Below are 20,529 nucleotides of genomic sequence, written 5' to 3'. Positions count from 1 at the left end.
GCAATGTCGCTGGAACCAACCGTATTGGCTTCTGCCTTTCCATTGGACCATTTCAGCGACGTGGAGAGGGGGGTTTGGCTCCATGGGTAACAGCCTATCCTCCATACCTACTTTACCCAGGCTTCACGCACTGGAGAGGACACTCTGTTCCAGAACCACCATTCAGAGCATGACACCATAGTCTTCCGAGACTGAAGGATGCCAACAACAACCATCTGTGTGCATGCATAGGATCGCACTACATGTTTATTAATTTCCTAGCCCTTATGCCTAGAGAGAAAAACTAAATTCTTAAGCAGCCACTAGATGCCATGACGCTAATTGTTTATTTTTAGACACTGGTGGCAAGATCCATTTGTGTGGACAAAGCCATAACCTGAAACCTAAAAATCCTCTCCGTTCAGTTCATGGCTGAACACAGTCACGTTCTGGCAACTCCTGCGATGCTGCTGGAACCAACCGTATTGGCTTCTGCCTATCCATTGGACCATTTCAGCGATGTGGAGAGGGGGGATTTGCTGCATGGGTAACAGTCTATCCTCCATATCTACTTTACCCAGGCTTCGCACACTGGAGAGGACACTCTGTTCCAGAACACTATTCAGAGTGCGATACCATAGTCTTCCGAGACTGAAGGATGCCAACAAGAACTAACGTCAGGCATTCAGTCAGTGGCACTGTTTCCCCTTGGGCTTCCCAGGTTGTGTGTGCGAATTTTGCTGCAGTCACCAAGAGTCGAACTAGACACAATGCAGGACTGCCACAATTAAAATGGGCAGCAACTGGGGGGTGGTGGTGCATGTGTGCACACTCAAGTCCAGAGAGGGGCTATGGGGAGATCTAAATGCTTCGCCCAACACCACAGCCTTGATCCCCACAGAAGAGAAGAGAAACTAACCAGCATTTTTTAGTTCACACATATTTTCCTCTCCATCACCAACTAGCTCGGGGGAAGGTGATTTGGATCAGGGCCATGCCACAAAGGAGGAATTAGACTTCCTCCTCTATCTGTCCTGCAGTCCCTTCTACCCACACATCCCTATCTGCTTTTTGAATAAAAAAAAATATGGCAGAGGTTCTAATCAGAAGACAACTTTTAAAAAGTTTGGAGAAGCCAGAAAATAAGAACCTAAGAACCACCCTGCTAGATGAGGCAAAGGTTCTGTATATCACAGTAGCCCACCTGGGATGCCTCCAGGTGTACACTAAACAAGATACCTGTATCCCGTTGTCATCACTCCCTTGCATCCGATATTCAGAGACAGGTTACCCATAAAACCAGAGGTTGCATGCAGTCATTGTGACTTGTAAACTGGCCAATCCCCCTTTTAAAGGAATCTAGGTGAGGTGTCATAACCAAATCTTGTGACAAGAAGTCCCACAGATTAATTACATGCTGGGTACAGAAATATTTACTTCTGTTTGTTCTGACTCTCTAGACCAGCCATTTTCAACCACTGTGCCGTGGCACACTGGTGTACCGTGAGTGGTCCACAGGTATGCCACAGGAATTTGGGAGAAGGTCATTTTTTAATAGGGCCAATGGGAGATGTGAGCCCCCACTGGCAGCATGGTGTGCCTTGGCAATTGTCAAAAACCTGGTGGTGTGCCTTGACCATTTTAGTGCCTTAGCAGTGTGCCATGAGATGAAAAAAGGTTGAAAATCACTGCTCTAGACCACCACAACATTGAGAAGGACTGTAGCTCAATGTTTGAGCAACTGCTCTGCCTACAGAAGGTCCAAGGTTCAATCCCCTGTGCCTCTATGGAGTAGGTGGACAGGAATGATCCTTCTCTCCATCTGAAGTCCTGGACAGGCACTGCAGCATCTGATCCTTTATACTTTATATGCAGTATTTAAGTTCATAAATTCTGCTAGGTGCTTCCTTTACAGAGTACAGGGATTTTCTCAATTAGCCACTGGACTCTGTGTTTGGGTACTGCACAGCATGCCATTGAAGGCCATTGCCTTCTATAAGGGAAAGAATGCCAGATGAGCAACTCCAAACTACAACGTCTGTCTCTAGAAGTCCAGAGTGTCCCTCTATGATAGCTAAATGGAGCATCCATGTTCCAGTAGCATCTATCACTGAATGCCAGGTCAACCAGCCCAGGAACTGTCAAGCTGACCTCCTAGTTATTGGCCAGAGAAACAGGCCCTTTGGTGGTTGCCCCTCTGCTCCTCAGGAAGAGCATCTCAGCAAGGGAAAGATCAGCATCACCCTGGCTCAGGCTCTCAATCAGAGACTCAAGAATGACTGATTCTGCGCATTAAAGAGGATGTCAGCCATCCAGATGATGGAGGCTGCATTTACTAGACCACTATAGCCTGTACAGCAAGCAAGCAGCAATATCAAGCAGGCTATGAAAAGCAGGCTGAACAAAATTAGTTTCAGCCTTAGTGTCAGCCAGATGCAGACCAAAAACAAATGGGCCAGAGAGAACCATCAAGCCCAGCAGAGCAAGGCCTCTTGCCTGGGAAAGCTCAACATCTGCTTGTTATGCTGTGCTACTGATTTCATCAGCCACAGTGGCCTTGCTTTATGTCATTTCTGCCCAACGTTGCATATACGCAACAGGGATCAAATGTGTACACCTGTGGGCTGGGCAGAAATGGGTTAATAGGATACCAATTCATTATGAATGAAATAAACCAACAAGGGACAGATCTGAACCTTCATGCTCCAGCTTGGCCTGGTTGAACAGACCTAGGGTTTGATCCAGCAAGGCTCATATTCACAAGGAAAACAAGCATATACGTAAATGGCTATTAACCAGACACAGCTAACCAGAGCTCCCATGTGCAGGGGCAGTCTATCGCCAATTACTAATCAGCAAGCAACATGGGAGAGTTTTGAGGTCTGATCCAACATCTCTTCTGTCTATCTCCCCTTTTCTGAGATGCTTAGTGACTGGTTATCACCAACTCTCACTAAGAACAGCCCTGCTGGATCAGGGGAAAGGCTTATCTAGTCTAGCTTCCTGTAACTCACAGGGGCCCACCAGATGCCCCAGGGAACGAACACACAAGACAACAAGAGACTGCATCCTGGTGCCCTTCCTTGCATCTGGCATTCTGAGGTAGCCTACTTCTACAATCAATAGGTTGCACACACCCATCATGGCTTGTAACCTGTGATGGAATTTTCCTCCATGAATCTGTCCAAACCCCTTTTAAAGGCATCTAGGCCAGATGTCATCACCACCTCCTGTGACAAGGAATTCCACAGACTAAGATGCCAAGTAGTGAGATGCCATCACTACCTCCTGTGGCAAGGAGTTCCACAGACCAAGACGCCACCCACAGACTAAGATGCCAAGTGGCAAGGTGCCCTGTCGCAAGCAGTTCCACCGGTGCCGCAGCCCATCAGCCCACCTTCGCTGCGACCCTTACCGGCCAGATGCCAGGACTTCCTGCGGCCGTAGCGCCCGCAGCCGCCGGCCTGATCCGCCTCGTAGCCCACCAGGGGCGTGCAGAAGCCGTCCGCCACCTGGCCCGCCAGCAGGAGCGCGCCCGCGTTGCCGGTGCTGAAGCCCAGGACCGAGTGGAAGTAGATCAAGAGGTAGGTGAACCACATCGAGGCGCACAGGTCGTTGAGAAAGTGCCCCACGGCGTAGCTCAGACGGGCCCGCAGAGGCAGAGCCCGCGGCTGCGGGTCGACCATGGCGCGGGAGGGCGCCGCCGCCCTGCCTTCCCTTCCCCCGCACCAGCCGCGCGTAAAAGCGCACCGCCAGGGCGCATCAGCTGCGGCGCGGGAGGCGAGGGGCAGTCTGGGCGACCCGCGGAGCGTCCCCAGCCATGAGCGCGCCGGCCGGCCGGCTTTTATGCGCTCCGGGAAACTCCCTCGGCTCCGCCGGCCCGCGTGTCCCCCGCCGGCTCCGCGGCGCCCCCAGGCGGGCAGCAGGGCTCCAGCTGATCTCCGCGTCCCTTCCTCCTCCTGGCTCCACGGGGCAGCCCATGGCAACGAGGACCAATGGAGGGCCTGCGGGGCAGGGAAGCCACGCCTAGCGGGCGGAGGGAGCGCGGCCCGCTCGAGGCTTCCCCCAAGAGCCGCCTTGCTCGTCTGCCAAAGCGGTTCTCGTGGGACTCCAGGCCAGCTGCTTTCAGAGCTGCGACGTGCAGGCTTACGTGAGAGTAAATGCCACCCAACTCTTGCTTTTGAGTAGCCACACTGACGCTCGCCCTTTTAGAGTCCCAATACGGTTGCCATCCTGTCCACACTTTCCTGGAAGTAAGCCCCTTGACTACAGTGGGACTTACTTCTGAGTAGACATGCCAAGGCTTGGTCTCTAAGGCTGCAATCCTAGCCACACTTACCTGGGAGTAAGCCCCATTGACTATAGTGGGACTTACTTCTTAGTAGACACACCTAGGATTGGGCTCTAAGAGCCATGCTCCCCAAATATGAATAGTTATTTTTTTGCTTTTGCACATGTGAGAATTCAGGGACTGGGGTGTGTTTATTTGTGCTTCTGTATGCAGGTAAATGATTGAGAACCCAATCCTACCCAATCCTCAGAAGTGAGTCCCATTATGGCCAGTGGAGCTTACTCCTAGGAAAGTGTGGATAGGATTGCAGCCTGAAGCTCTAAAAGCATGATGCCTGTATATGTTATTAAAAAATGTAAATCAGGGGATCCTGCTGAAAGCAGCCAGACTTCCTTCTGAGTAAAGATACCTTGGTATGTGAGTTTGCCCTGATTGTGTAGCTGGGCTCCAGTGCTGTTGAACCACATTCCTCTGACTGATGCATCATATTGCACTTCTGGTGCAGGACAAAAAAAAATGTGTGTGTGGGGGGGAAGCAGCTGGGGGGGATACACTGCTATAGGTGGGGCACTTTCCAGTTGTGACTCAGCATCTTCTTTGACTTTTCTTCTTCAGAGCAAAATCACAAGGTCCCAGAGAATCAAACCCAAGACCCCACTGTGGAGTCCAAGGGAGGGAATGTGACTAGCACCCTTTCCCACTTCACGGCTGGAAATCAGAGCCTTCCTGTGTGCTTCTAAAACCCCGCATCTTACAGCAAGGTTGGACTGAGAACACTGAGAACACACACAGACCCTTGTAACTCATGGCTGGGGGCTCTTTTTCCCACTACTGTAATGTGGTGCCCTTCCCTCAGCAAAGGGAATGTACTGTACTGTACTGTACTGTACTGTAATGTGGTGCCCTTCCCTCAGCCCTTCCTTCCGAGCTTCCTTCCAAGCTGCTCGAAGCAAAGTCCTGCAGATTGCCAGGAGATGTGCTAACTACTACTCTGAGCTATATTCCAGAGAAAATGTAGTCACCGAAGAAGCGCTGAACAACACTGAGTGCCTGCCTGTGCTGGAGGAGCTTGACAGTGAACCAACCCTAGAAGAACTTCCAGGGTTCTTCCAGCTCCCGGTGTGGAAGGGATTGTCACTCCCGAATCGGCCTTTTCAGCCACACTAGACGCTGTTCCAGAACCACCTTTCAGAGCGCGATACCAGAGTCTTTCGAGACTGAAGGTTGCCAACATGATCCCTCAGCAACAGTTTGGCCTGTGCCAGGCTCTGAAAGCACAATGTGTTGATGAACCGAAACTGAGCAGTTGCTGCATTGTGTGCAAACCAATCAAAGTGGTTTGAAACAATGGATGCACTAAACTTCTAATCTCCCCAAGGATCTGGTTGTACTTCCTGCAGAACAGTAATTTCAAGGTGTATATGCGCAGGGCACACACTTAACTTTGCAGCATGAGTTGGGTGTGTTTTTAGTGGGGCTAATTGCTTTTTCCTATGCCTCAGTTTTGCCCAGGCTCCTGCCTTTGGCCTCTCATTCTCCTCTGTAGGTTTTCCCCAGGATTCCTTCCTTTATTTGGGCCTAAATTTCTCCTGAGTGACACCCCCTCCCCAGGACTGGCTGTTACTGTGCACTACCCTGTTTGTTACCTTGTTTTTTGTCCCACAAGTGCAGAGAGTGACCTTTGGGACAAAGCAGCTTCAACATCTCGAGTCCCTTACAGCCTGACCCTAGTATGTTTATCTAGTATGAAGCAAGTCCTATTTAGTTCAATAGGGTTTAATCCCAAGTAAGTGCAGAAGATTGCAGGTTCAGGCTGTGATCCTCTGCATGCTTACTTGAGTGTAAGCCCTGCAAACACTGAGTGTAAGCCCAGTGGGACTTACTACCAACTAACTAAACCATTTATTTTTTCATATAGTACCATCTGTGTACTGTGTACTTTCCCCTGGGGGCTGGGGATAAGAATAGGCCCTCAGTTTGGCTGTACTTGTCGTAAGAGGCGACTGAACAGCCACCGGGTAGATGGGACTCGTCAGCCTGGGAAGGCAGCTCATCTGAGAGAAGGAAAACTCTGATCCCAAACCTCCACTGCCTTGTGGCTATATCCAGTTATGGAAAAGGCTTCAGGAGTCAACCTCGAGGCAAAATCCGGAGCCAGAGTCCCTGAGGCAGTTCATGGCTGAACACAGTCACGTTCTGGCAACTCCTGCGACGCTGCTGGAACCAACCGTATTGGCCTCTGCCTTTCCATTGGACCATTTCAGCGACATGGAGAGGGGGGATTTGCTGCATGGGTAACAGCCTATCCTCCATACCTACTTTACCCAGGCTTCACGCACTGGAGAGGATACTCTGTTCCAGAACCACCATTCAGAGCATGACACCATAGTCTTCCGAGACTGAAGGATGTCAACAACAACCATCTGTGTGCATGCATAGGATCGCACTACATGTTTATTAATTTCCTAGCCCTTATGCCTAGAGAGAAAAACTAAATTCTTAAGCAGCCACTAGATGCCATGACGCTAATTGTTTATTTTTAGACACTGGTGCCAAGATCCATTTGTATGGACAAAGCCATAACCTGAAACCTAAAAATCCTCTCCACTAATCCATTGGTTCCCAAACTGTGAGCCAGGGCTCCTCAGGGAGTCAGAGAAACTAGCCAGGGGAGCAGTGGAATCCTCACGAAAAACCCACTACACTATACAATGTATAGGATTGTAGTTCTAATGGGGAGCTGTGACCAGTGACCCAGTAGGTCAAAGGAGCTGATAGCTAAAAAAGTTTGGGAACCACTGCACTAATCCAAGGTTTGATTCTCACCCTTAATTTTGTTTTTGTTTAAAACAAAAGATAGACCCCTGCCCCCAGGAGCTTACACTCAAAATGAAATGTTTATATGGCTCTTTTATTTAAAAAAAAAAAAAGAGCACAATCTTCATCCCTCTAAAAACACCAAGAATCCCCCCCCCCCAATCAACAGATTGTATTTAATGGGGGTTTTGTTTGTTTGTTTAAGCAAGGGAGGAAGTAGTACTGGACAATATTTTGAGAGCTAGTTTAGTTTTAAAGCAACTGGGTTTGAATTGTTAGTGGAATCCAAGAAATGTTGCAGATTCTTGTATCACACCCCCCCCCCCAAATTCTTGTTGCTTACTCTCTCCCACATATGAGAATTCCTTCATTCTGTTTCATTACTGTTTTGCATTTTATTCTGTGCTGTGTACTGCTCCTCCTTTATTTGGATTTAATGAGCACATTTCTGGAATGGAATTTCAGAACTGGAGAAGGCAATGCTGACTTTAGATTTTCAGTTTATTTACATTTTCCCTAGTCTTTGCTTCCAATGCACACACTCAAAACACTGTAAGAAAGCAATCTGCATTGATCATACATATATTTGCATCAAGATTTTTGAGGGTTTTTTTTACTGATACACACATACACTCCTGCACACTGGCAGAACACAACACTAAAGGAATCTTAGCGTAATTATACATATGATTGCATCAAGATTGCCTTTTAAATTTTGTTTTATCAATGGACATGTGTGCATTACTAATTCACAAGGAAGGAAGCTACAAATGAAGAGAATTAGAAAAGTTTTGACAGACTATACATCCACAACACTCTGTAAAAAATTCAGAGAGAAAAACAAATTCATCAGGGAGTTAAAGCTTGTTATCCGCTAGGGTTAGGTTTCTGGAAACCCTAGTGGATAGCAAATTTGCAGATAACAACCACTTGATCCTATGGGGTTAGGTACAATGGGGTTAAGGTACAAGGGACAACTTAGGAGGGAAAGTGGTACCCTCAGAAGAATCCAGCAGAGACCCTTAGGAAGCCTGCAAAGAGCAGCAGAAAGTACCAAAATATCTCTGAATGATGCCGAGACCTTGCAGAGGCTGCTGGGACCTTCAGAATGTCACATGCAACAAGCACAGACCCCTTTAAAATGAAACTTAAAGGGTTCCATGCTGGTCACAGTCACCATTCTGAAGGTTCCTGCAGGCTCCAGAAGATCTCTGCATAGCAGATAATGAGAACAGAGGTGCAGATAATGAGAGAAGGTAGCAATTCTGCCCTCGTAGATAAGTGAATTTGCATATAAAGAAAACTGACTGTACATCCGTTCACCTTTGAAACAACACCATATAATTCAGACCCAATTCAATATCTGGAGATAAATTTGGGAAAGGATAATTTTAGAAGTATCCCTCTCCTTGGGTAACTTGGAATGCAGATTTGGTCAGGACATAAGAGCATTTTAGGTCAGAAAGAGCTGCTTTTCTCTTCCTAGTGTGGATGGATGGGAGAAAAAGCTCCTTCTGATATTCACCCATCTGCCAAGGAGGCACTAACAAAACAGGAGGGATCCCATGTTTCAGTCAAACCCATGGCTTAGATTAGCTGGGAGAGATGGGCAGGGTGATCAAGGACAGGTGTACAATGGGGCCAGAAGGTTTGGTGAAGCCAGAGTGGCATCATATGATGGAACAAGGGCTATGTCAGGGGTGGCCAAACAGCTGCTTATAAGCTACATGTAGCTCTGTGACATATAATGTGTGGCTCATAGAAATTTGTTGGCTGAACGCCTTTTTTTGTATCACAATTAATATAAACGGCAAGCAAACAATTTTCATGCTTTATAATTATTTACTGGATATAAACTGAGAGTTCACTGGATTAAAACACAAGTTTGATGTTCATGGTGAGTAAATGTACATATTTAAGAATTTAAATGCTTCTTAAATATTGTGGCTCTCAAACATCTGAAATTTAGTGTATGTGGTTCTTACATTAAGAAAGTTTGGCCACCCTTGGGCTATGTCATGGCCACCTCTGTTTTCCTCTCCTCCTTCATCTGTCTCTGGGTACCCTTCACATGGAGGTCAATTTCTCCTCCACCGCTTTCTGCTCCCGGCCTTGGCCTTCAACAGATCCCTCGTCTTCCATCTCCAGGGTTTCATTGTCAAATGCATGTGGGGAAGTTCTGGAGAGAATGAGGAGAAGAAAAATGGAGATGAGTAGTATTGCCAGTAGACAGCCTCTCTGTGGAGACAAATGTCTAAACCCAGAAGAGAGGGTTGAAGATGGACACTAGACCTAAACATCTACCTAAGGAGAAGAGCTAATGCCTGAGGGCAGTTGCCTGGGGGCATCAAGCCTGATGAATGGCTGAGGCAGCTGTGCCCTGTCACAGTTTCAAAGTCCATCTCTGACTCCAGGCTGGGCTATAAAGTCACAGCTGCTGCTGGAGATGGTCATCACAAAAGGGGCAATGCCAAAGGATGTGACCTGGAATGCAGGGGGTGCACGGTATAGGCTGATCCCAAATGAGAAAAAAGACTGGGTGCAAATTTATGAATGAGAGACATAGATCCCAGGGGAAGTTTTGTAGGGTGTTTTGCTTTAAGCAAGGAGTAAACCCAAATCTCACATATCTCTTCCCCTTCCCCAAAAATCATTATATTTACCCAAGTTCAAAGGTTCTTGCCGCCATATCTTCCTTTTTATCGTCCCTGCAAAGAGAGGAAGATCGTCAAAGAATAAGGGGGCACATGGGAAAGAAGCAGCTTGCAAATGCACTCCAAATACTACAACTTATCACTGGCTCTCTCCTTCTGCACACACTTCTGAGTTCTTTGCTCTAGCTGTATGGTTTCTAGACTTTCATGAGAACTAGCAACATTAACAAATATGTATTGATTAAATTCAAAGCTTGCCCTTATCTGAGACTAGTGGTGATGTCCCAGTCAAAGGATTAACCAGACCCCCACTTTCCTAGCTGTAGCACTGCAAATGCTTCTAGACTACTTGACTGCACCCCACAGGGACTAGCAACTTGATATTTCTCTTTGGTAGTTGATTCAGTGTTCAGAAAGGATGCAGTAATTAGAGAGGCAAGCCCCTCTTGAGGTTAGACTTACCCATCCTTCTAGGTAGCTCAAAAGTAGGACAGTAGACAGTAATAACAGAGAGAGATCTTACAGTAACAGGCCCCCCCATATCTGTTTAAATTTTTCATTTTTGACATGTCCCTTATTTAAAAAACAGAAAAAATATAGACAAGGCTGTTTGTTGTAGTCAATGCTGTAAAAAACTTGCACCAAGAGGAGAGCTGATTTCAGCAACCTGCATAAATTATGTGTAGCTTGAACATATTTGCATACTCTATTTTGCGTAATGTATTCTATTTAAAATTTTGCATAGTTTATTCTGTCTTTGCAAATTTTGGAGACTGGATGGTTTATAAATTTACTGGATATGTTGGTTGAATTTCCGAGTAATAACTTCTTTGATAATATATACTCCTTTGCACAATTTTCTTTTCTTTATATAAGAGTTTTTTTTTTTTTAACCGGGTAGATGGGACTCGTCAGCCTAGGAAGGCAGCTCATCTAAGAGAAGGAAACTCTGACCTCAAACCTCCACTGCCTTGTGGCTACATCCAGTTCTGGAAAAGGCTTCAGGAGTCAACCTCGAGGCAAAATCAGGAGCCGGAGTCCCTTAGGCAGTTCATGGCTGAACACAGTCACGTTCTGGCAACTCCTGCGACGCCGCTGGAACCAACCGTATTGGCTTCTGCCTTTCCATTGGACCATTCCAGCGACGTGGAGAGGGGGGATTTGCTGCATGGGTAACAGCCTATCCTCCATACCTTCTTTACCCAGGCTTCGCGCACTGGAGAGGACACTCCAACTTCGCCATACGGCGTCGGCACAACACGGGAAGCAGCAGTTTACCGGTTATAAGTCTTTGCTCGATTGGCGTAGAGCATGACGCCAGGGGCTGCTTCCGACGGTGGGAGAGATCATTGCATCTCATTGGGCAGCTACCGCCCGCCTTAAGCTGGGCAGTCCCCAGCCAGTAAGGTGTTGCCTCGCCACGGTCCGTTAACCTCATGGGGTGCGTGGGGTTTAGGGTGAAAACCGACAAGCGGATCGACAACTCTGCACCATGCAACAGAAAACAGAAAACTACTGCCCTAAAGCTGGGCACCTGGAACGTTAGGACAATGACACCTGGCTTCTCTGATGACCTGCAAGAAATAGACGACGCACGCAAAACAGCTGTCATCGACATGGAGCTGAGCAGACTGCAGATGGACATCGTCGCCCTTCAAGAGACTAGGCTGCCAGATTCCGGATCTGTCAAGGAGAGAAATTTCTCATTTTTCTGGCAGGGAAAACCACCAAACGAAACCAGGGAACATGGCGTTGGCTTTGCGGTCAGAAATACCCTGCTGAAATCCATCATCCCACCTACTGTGGGAAGTGAAAGAATTTTGTCCCTGCAGCTCCAGTCATCAGCAGGACCTATCACTCTCATCAGTGCTTATGCACCGACTCTGTCGTCTCCAGCAGAAGCCAAAGACAAATTCTATGATGACCTGGCCACCACTGTCAAGAAAATCCCTGTAAAAGAGCCATTGTTCATCCTCGGCGATTTCAATGCTAGAGTTGGTGCTGATAACAGTTCATGGCCCACTTGCTTAGGTCAGTTTGGCACTGGGAGGATGAACGAAAATGGCCAACGCCTGCTAGAGTTTTGCTGTCATCACGGTCTCTGTGTCAGCAACACGTTCTTCAACACAAAGCCCCAACATAGAGTCTCTTGGAGACATCCAAGATCAAAGCACTGGCACCAGCTCGACCTGATCCTCACCAGACGCTCCAGCCTTCCCAGCATCAAGATCACACGCAGTTATCATGGTGCTGCCTGCGACACTGACCACTCCCTGGTGTGCAGCAGAGTGAAACTGCAAACAAAGCGACTGTATCACACGAAAAAGGAAGGAAGACCTCGCATTGATACCAGCAAGACCCGGGATCAGAGAAAAGTGGAGGAATTTGCACAAGCGCTTGAGGAATCTCTTCCAGGCCCGGCCGACGCAAACACATCCAACAGATGGGAACATTTCAAGAATACCGTTTACAACACCGCCTTGTCCATATTCGGCAAGAAGACCAACAAGGCGGCAGACTGGTTTGAAGCCCACTCTGAGGAGTTGACACCAGTCATTGAGGAAAAGAGGAGAGCTCAAGCAGCATACAAGGCCTGTCCCAGTGAGCGCAACCTGCAGGTCCTCCGAACTGCTCGCAGCAAAGTCCAACAGACTGCCAGGAGATGTGCTAACGACTACTGGCTCCAGCTCTGTTCCGAGATACAGATAGCAGCTGACACGGGCAACATCAAGGGGATGTATGATGGTATCAAGCAGGCCCTAGGTCCAACACAGAAGAAAATTGCCCCTCTGAAGTCTGCCACAGGCGAGGTCATCCAGGATCGGGCGCAGCAGATGGAACGCTGGGTGCAGCACTACTCTGAGCTATATTCCAGAGAAAATGTAGTCACCGAAGAAGCACTGAACAACATTGAGTGCCTGCCTGTGCTGTTGGAGCTTGACAGTGAACCAACCCTAGAAGAACTTCACGTGGCCCTGGACTCCCTTGCCTTTGGCAAGGCACCTGGAAAAGACAGCATCCCTGCTGAAGTCCTAAAATGCTGCAAAGAGATCATCGTCACTGAGCTGCATGAAATCCTCTGTCTCTGCTGGAGAGAAGGTGGAGTACCTCAAGACATGAGGGATGCAAACATCATCACGCTGTACAAGAACAAAGGTGACAGGGGTGACTGCAACAACTACTGGGGCATCTCTCTCCTTAGCGTTGTAGGAAAGCTGTTTGCCCGAGTTGTACTAAAGAGGCTCCAGGTACTTGCAGAGAGCGTCTATCCAGAATCGCAGTGTGGATTCCGAGCCAACAGGTCCACCACTGATATGGTATTCTCCCTTAGACAACTGCAGGAGAAATGCAGGGAACAACGACAGCCACTCTTTATAGCCTTCATAGATCTCACAAAGGCTTTCGACCTGGTCAGCAGAGACGGCCTCTTCAAGATTCTCCCCAAGATTGGATGTCCACCCAGGCTCCTCAGCATCATCAGATCTTTCCACAAGGACATGAAGGGCACTGTTGTCTTCGATGGCTCCACATCAGACCCTTTTGACATCCGAAGCGGAGTGAAGCAGGGCTGTGTTCTTGCACCAACCTTGTTTGGGATTTTCTTCGCTGTCCTGCTGAAGCAGGCCTTTGGAACTGCAACAGAAGGCATCTATCTCCGGACCAGATCAGACGGAAAGCTCTTCAACCTCTCCAGACTGAGAGCAAAATCCAAAGTCCAGCTGAAATGTCTGCGTGACTTCCTCTTTGCCGACGATGCAGCTGTCACTACCCACTCTGCCAAAGATCTCCAGCAGCTCATGGATCGTTTTAGCAAGGCCTGCCAAGATTTTGGACTGACAATCAGCCTGAAGAAAACACAGGTCATGGTTCAGGATGTGGACTCACCTCCCTGCATTACAATCTCTGAGCATGAACTGGAGGTTGTCCATGACTTTGTGTACCTTGGCTCAACGATCTCCGACACTCATTCTCTCGATACCGAGCTAAACAAGCGCATCGGTAAAGCAGCTACCACGTTTTCCAGACTCACAAAGAGAGTCTGGTCCAACAAGAAGCTGACGGAACATACCAAGATCCAGGTCTACAGAGCTTGCGTCCTGAGTACACTTCTGTACTGCAGCGAGTCATGGACTCTTCACTCACAACAGGAGAGGAAACTGAGCGCTTTCCACATGCGCTGCCTCCGACGCATCCTCGGCATCACCTGGCAGGACAAAGTTCCAAACAACACAGTCCTGGAACGTGCTGGAATCCCTAGCATGTATTCACTGCTGAAACAGAGACGCCTGCGTTGGCTTGGTCATGTCGTGAGAATGGATGATGGGCGGATCCCAAAGGATCTCCTCTATGGAGAACTCGTGCAAGGAAAGCGCCCTACAGGCAGACCACAGCTGCGATACAAGGACATCTGCAAGAGGGATCTGAAGGCCTTAGGAGTGGACCTCAACAAGTGGGAAACCCTGGCCTCTGAGCGGCCCGCTTGGAGGCAGGCTGTGCAGCATGGCCTTTCCCAGTTTGAAGAGACACTTTGCCAACAGTCTGAGGCTAAGAGGCAAAGAAGGAAGGCCCATAGTCAGGGAGACAGACCAGGGACAGACTGCACTTGCTCCCGGTGTGGAAGGGATTGTCACTCCCGGATTGGCCTTTTCAGCCACACTAGACGCTGTGCCAGAACCACCATTCAGAGCGCGATACCATAGTCTTTCGAGACTGAAGGTTGCCAATACAATATAAGAGTTTTGTTAAAAGTTTCTGCCAATACTTGCATCGTCTTTTATATAATAAATGATTAATTAAAAAAATCAAAAGGACTAGAAATTTGCTTTTTAATTTTGAATGAAAACTGAACATAAGAGGTTTTAGAGGAACCTCTAAAATCTAAAGGTTGTATAGGTAGCCTATATCTGAATGCCAGATGCAAGGCAGCGGCAATAGAATATGTGTTCCTTGTGGGCTTCCAGATGCAAGGCAGCGGCAATAGAATATGTGTTCCTTGTGGGCTTCCAGAGGCCTCTGATGGGCCACTGTGAAATATGGGAAGCTGGACTAGATAGGCCCTTGACCTGATCCAGTAGGGTTCTTATCCAGAGAAAGAGTACTAGGAAAGCCCTGTTGTGAAAGGTCCTTACAACCCCCTTTATAAGCTATAGCTTTCTGTTGAAAAGCTTATTTAACTGGATGTACCAGATAGCAATTCCCATTTTCCAACACTGGGAGAAGTCTGCAGACTGTGCTTCGTGGGTGGGAGCTTTAATACTTGGGAAATGGCCCAAGGAATTAAGGAAGGATAAGAAGAAAAGAGACCTACTTGGTCTTGGAGCAAAAGGATTTATTGATGAGGACCCCCACGAACACGATACCCAGGAAAACCACAACAGCAGTCAATCCCACCAACCAGGGCTGCAGTGTGTTGGAACCCTCCGTGGTACTGGTTATGGACCCTGTAGGCATCAGTGAGATAAAGATCAAAGTAATTTGTGCATTACCCTCTTAAGATTTCAGAGCTGAAAATAAGGATGTTCTTGTAAACACTCTAATCCTCCTGACAATGTTTACAACTTGAACCCTACCCAGTCACTATTGCACACGGCTGCCAGCCAAAGGTTATTGTTTTTAACAGTACCCTTTATATACTGATTTTCAACAAAATGTTCACAAAGAGGTTTACAGACAAAACGGTGTGCCGGGAGAACATCCATTGTCCCATCAACTGTCACTAGCAGTGCAAAACTGGCCTTTTTTCTGTATGTGGAAGGGGAAGTTGTTCATGCCCATGCATTGGTAAGTGCATGAACGTACATGGTGTGGGGAAAGTGGACAGAGGGACTCTCCTTATGACATTTCAACCCAGGTCATCCAATAAAACTCACTGACTAAAGATTCAAGACAGACCAAAGGAAGCACTTTGTCACACAACATAGATCTAATCTGTGAAATTTGCTGCCACAAATGTGGTGATGGCCACTAGTTTAGATGCCTTAAAAAAAGACCTAACAAAATCATTGAAAGGAAGAGGTCTATCAATGGCTACAACTCCTGATGGCTGAATGGGGCCTCCAGGTTTAGAAGCAGTCTACCTCTGAATATCACTTGATGGGGAGCAACAATGAGAGAGGGCTGTTGCCTTCATCTTCTACCTGTGGGTCTCCCCAGGGCAGTGATTCTCAAACTGTTTCATACCAGGACGCACTTTTTATAATGACAATCTGTTAGGACCCACAGGAAGTGATGTCATTAACTTGGAAGTGATGTCATTGCCAGAAGTGAAATCATCAAGCAGGAAAATTTTTAACAACCTCCATATGACAATTAGATTGATTTTAAGTAAGTAAATTTAAACTTTACCGTAAGTATAAGTTTAAAATTATATTTAAAATAAAGAAGAACCCTCCTAACCCTTCAAAGCAGTTCCTGATCTGTTTAAAAAAATTCTTCAGACATTGCAAAGGCTGCAATCCTATCCACACTTACCTGGGAGTAATTAGGACCACTGGATCAGGCCATAGGCCCATCTAGTCCGGCTTCCTGTATCTCACAGCGGCCCACCAAATGCCCCAGGGAGCACACCTGATAACAAGAGACCTGCATCCTGGTGCCCTCCCTTGCATCTGACATAGCCCATTTCTAAAATCAGGAGGTTGCACATAAACGTCATGGCTTGTAACCCATAATGGATTTTTCCTTCAGAAACTTGTCCAATCTCCTTTTAAAGGCATCCAGGCCAGATGCCGTCACCACATCCTGTGGCAATGAGTTCCACAGACCAACCACACGCTGAGTAAAGAAATATTTTCTTTTGTCTGTCCTAACCCTCCCAACACTCAATTTTACTGGATGTCCCCTGGTTCTGGTCTTATGGGAGAGTGTAAAGAGCACCTCTCTATCCACTTTATCTTTCCCATGAATAATTTTATATGTCTCAATCATGTCCCCCCTCAGGCGTCTCTTTTCTAGGTTGAAGAGGCCCAAACGCCGCAGCCTTTCCTCATAAGGAAGGTGCACCAGCCCAGCAATCATCTTAGTTGCCCTCTTTTGCACCTTTTCCATTTCCACTATATCCTTTTTGAGATGCAGCGACCAGAACTGGACACAATACTCCAGGTGTGGCCTTACTATAGATTTGTACAACGGCATTATAATATTAGCCATTTTGTTCTCAATACCTTTTCTAATGATCCCAAGCATAGAATTGGCCTTCTTTACTGCCACAGCACATTGGGTCGACACTTTCATCGACTTGTCTACCACCACCCCAAGATGTCTCTCCTGATCTGTCACAGACAGCTCAGAACCCATTAGCCTATATCTAAAGTTTTGATTTTTTGCCCCAATGTGCATGACTTTACACTTACTTACATTGAAACGCATCTGCCATTTTGCTGCCCATTCTGCCAGTTTGAAGAGATCCTTCTGGAGCTCCTCACAATCACATCTGGTCTTCACCACTCAGAAAAGTTTGGTGTCGACTGCAAACTTAGCCACCTCACTGCTCACCCCTGTCTCCAGGTCATTTATGAAGAGGTTGAAGAGCACTGGTCCCAGGACAGATCCTTGGGGCACACCACTTTTCACCTCTCTCCATTGTGAAAATTGCCCATTGACACCCATTCTCTGTTTCCTGGCCTTCAACCAGGTCTCAATCCAGGAGAGGACCTGCCCTCTAATTCCCTGACTTTGGAGTTTCCCATTGTCCCATTAATTCCCATTGACTATCGTTGTTAAAACGTATACATAGTAGTCTGTTAAAAGTATAAATCTTTAACATTTGCCCAAAGGCAGTCATATACCATGGTAGCATCAAATCTATCAAAAATAAAATACACATTGAAATGAATGGGGACCAAGAGGGTCCTGACCCACAGTTTGAGAAACACTGTCCCAGGGCATTTGGTCAACCACCTTAGGAAGCAAGAAGCTGACTAGATGGGCCTTTGATCTGAGCCAGCAGAGCCCATCTTAACTTCATCCATTCCACAGCCAGAAATTTAACTCTTAGAGTTTTCTGCAAAGGTAGCAGAACCACAAAAACAGTAACAGCAACAACTCAGGCCAACAACATTTTGAGATTTCCCCTTAAAAATTGTGATGGTGATTGTCAAGGAACAGGGGTCAGAAACCAGGAATTTAAAAAGACTGTAAGATCCTTGGGGCTGGGCATTACTCTCTCATTGCCTCTAAAACCTCTTGTATAAAGATGGTCCAAATACATGAAATAAGATAATAATTACAGGATTTTAGGCAGGTAAACACACCACAGTTAATGATACCACCACCTGCTTTCTGAAAATATCATTGTCTCCGGACTGAGGGCCCAATCCTATCCAACTCTCTAGCACTGATGCAGCTATGCCAATGGGGCACACACTGTATCTTGTGGTGGAGTGGCAGTCATGGAAGCCTCCTCAAGGTAAGGGAATGTTTCTTTCAATGGGGCTGCATCAGTGCTAGAAAGTTGGATAGGACTGGGCCCTGGGTCTCTCACTTCACCATGGCTCAGCCTGTTGGAACCTGCCTTGGAACACTGGCAATACCCAAGTTTTACATGAAGGTGGTCCTTGGTTCAGCAGCTGTAGTTAGGGCTGGGATACCTCTTCTTGAACACCTGCTACCAGTCAATGTAGGCAGTCCTGGGCTAGATGAACCAAGGATCTGACTCTGTCTAAAGCAACTTCATATAGTCAAATCCCCCCACCCATTCTTCCAGTATCAGGCACTGTACCTTGAGCATGAGAGCAGGGGGCCAGAACGAGTCCCAGAAGGAGAGCCATGCATATGGATGACTCCATCATGCTGATCAAGCCTGGCACTTGAGGGTTGCTTTGTGTGGTCTGCCTTGGAACTCCTGTCAATTCTGACTTGCTGGAGAGACGGAGGTTTATCTTCTTGAAACATTGACTGTGGACTCTGAATCAAAGGGCACCCAATAATGCCTTGTTGAACTGGCTCTGCTAGGCTGGTGTTGAGTGGCTCTGGCTTCACGTGAGATTGCTGGGCGAAAGCTTCAACTATTATCGTGCCTACCTGGGGAAGGGCACATGCCAACAGATCACGCCCCGGGCATCCATGGCGAGCATGCTGATTTAATCCTCAAAGAGACAAGGCTTCAAATATAGGAAGGAAGGTTGTGGCTAGCACCAGTCCAGGGAGTTAATTTGTGCCAGGGTGGGCTGGTACTTTGAATGCAAAATACACCAGCTGCAAAATTATGAAGTAAATAATGAACAGGAGTGTCCCTGAAGCTGGACTTTGCCCCTCACATCATGAAATTACAATGTCAGAATACAAATCTACTAGCTATTATACAATACTATATCCCATTGTGAAGCTCAGAGGATTTCCTGTGCTCCATTCCTTAATTGCTTTGGAAAATGAACTCTGTAACATGATCCACTGCTCTTGAATTCTGGTTTAACTAGGAAAGGTTCTAAAATTTATTCCAGAATTGAAGCATGGAGGTTGCTGCAGTTTTTAGTTCATCTGCATCTCTCCACCTCGCTGCATGTTACCAATATACGTTGAGACATCATATATTGATAAAACACTGCAAAAAAGCAATCGTTATGAATCGTAGGTATGAGCACATTAAGATTCTTTTGGTGTCATGCTGTAGTGATGCACAAAACGGTCAAACACCACACAGAAGAGTCTTGATTCAACTGTACATAGGAACACATCAGGAGTACATTTTGCAGTGTACATCAACGTGAACAAGTACACTGGTGATGTGGAAGGGAAGACTCAAATGACCTGAACACTGTGGTAAACTGCATGCACAGCATCCTGTAGAAAATTAATCACTTCCTTTCCTCTGATTACTAATGTACATATATGTTTTTATAAAATACAGTAAAAAAAGCAACCTTGATGTGATCACACATACGACTGCATCAAGATAGTTTTGTGAGCTGTTTTACCAAAATGCATGTTGGTGAAATAGCACAAAAAGGATCTTGATGCAGCCATACGCATCATAAGGGCACTTTTTCAAATGGGTGCTCCTTTTTTTAGCAGGGGGAGAGTAACTGGCCCACCTCAACTCAGCACTGTCTGTTCTAGTGGCTGTCTGCTGGTATTCATTTGCATCTTTTTAGATTGTGAGCCCTTTTGGGACAGGGAGCCATTTAGTTATTTGATTTTTCTCTGTAAACCGCTTTGTGAACTTTTTGTTGAAAAGCGGTATATAAATACTGTTAATAATAATAATAATAATAATAATAATAATAATAATAATAATAATAATAATAAGAAGAAGAAGAAGAAGAAGAAGAAGAAGAAGAAGAAGATTGCTTTTTTTTGGCAGTGTTTTATTAAAGCACACTGATAACATAGAAGAGAAATCAGATGCAGATTAACCAAAGGAACTGAAAGCTGAAACAAATTGCACATGCTACAGTGCCAGAATTAATTTTAAAAATTGAATTCAGAAAGAATGGAACAGTTTGGAGCATAACAGAAGAACAATGATCAAAGGCAAGCATAGAACTATTTATCCCCCCATGTCTCTTAGACACCATCCTCTGCCAATTCTGTAAACGCAGTGCCAATTTTCTGTGTGCTATGCACCATTAAAGGCTTTGTGTGTAGAGACAAACTGACATCCTTCCGAGAATCATGTTTTTTTAAAATGTAGGACTCCAGGTACTTTTTCTTAAGGGGAAAAAAAAACCAGAACAGCAGTTGATCTTGTACAAAAGCATAGCTCAGGGCCATGTGTGTACCATCTCCAGGCCAAACTGCAGTGGAGTACAGAGCAGACAGAACAGTTTGCTTGAAGCAGTGACTGGCTTT

General features: G+C 46.5%; 1 protein-coding gene across 1 annotated transcript in view; it reads right to left on the bottom strand.

Moving 5' to 3' along the window:
* MFSD12 (major facilitator superfamily domain containing 12) overlaps nt 1–3,879 on the bottom strand; it is a 28,691-nt gene extending 24,812 nt beyond the window's left edge. Inside the window, exon 1 of the mRNA XM_066635834.1 lies at nt 3,395–3,879. Coding sequence (XP_066491931.1) covers nt 3,395–3,665 — 271 coding nt within the window. The 5' untranslated portion in view covers nt 3,666–3,879. The remainder of the gene's footprint in view (nt 1–3,394) is intronic.
* Between the last annotated feature and the right edge of the window lie 16,650 nt (nt 3,880–20,529).

This window comes from Tiliqua scincoides, chromosome 8 (assembly GCF_035046505.1).
Source record: "Tiliqua scincoides isolate rTilSci1 chromosome 8, rTilSci1.hap2, whole genome shotgun sequence".
Taxonomy (NCBI): Eukaryota; Metazoa; Chordata; class Lepidosauria; order Squamata; family Scincidae; genus Tiliqua; species Tiliqua scincoides.
Note: the sequence above shows the minus strand (reverse complement) of the source record. Positions and strands in the feature narration are given on the sequence as shown.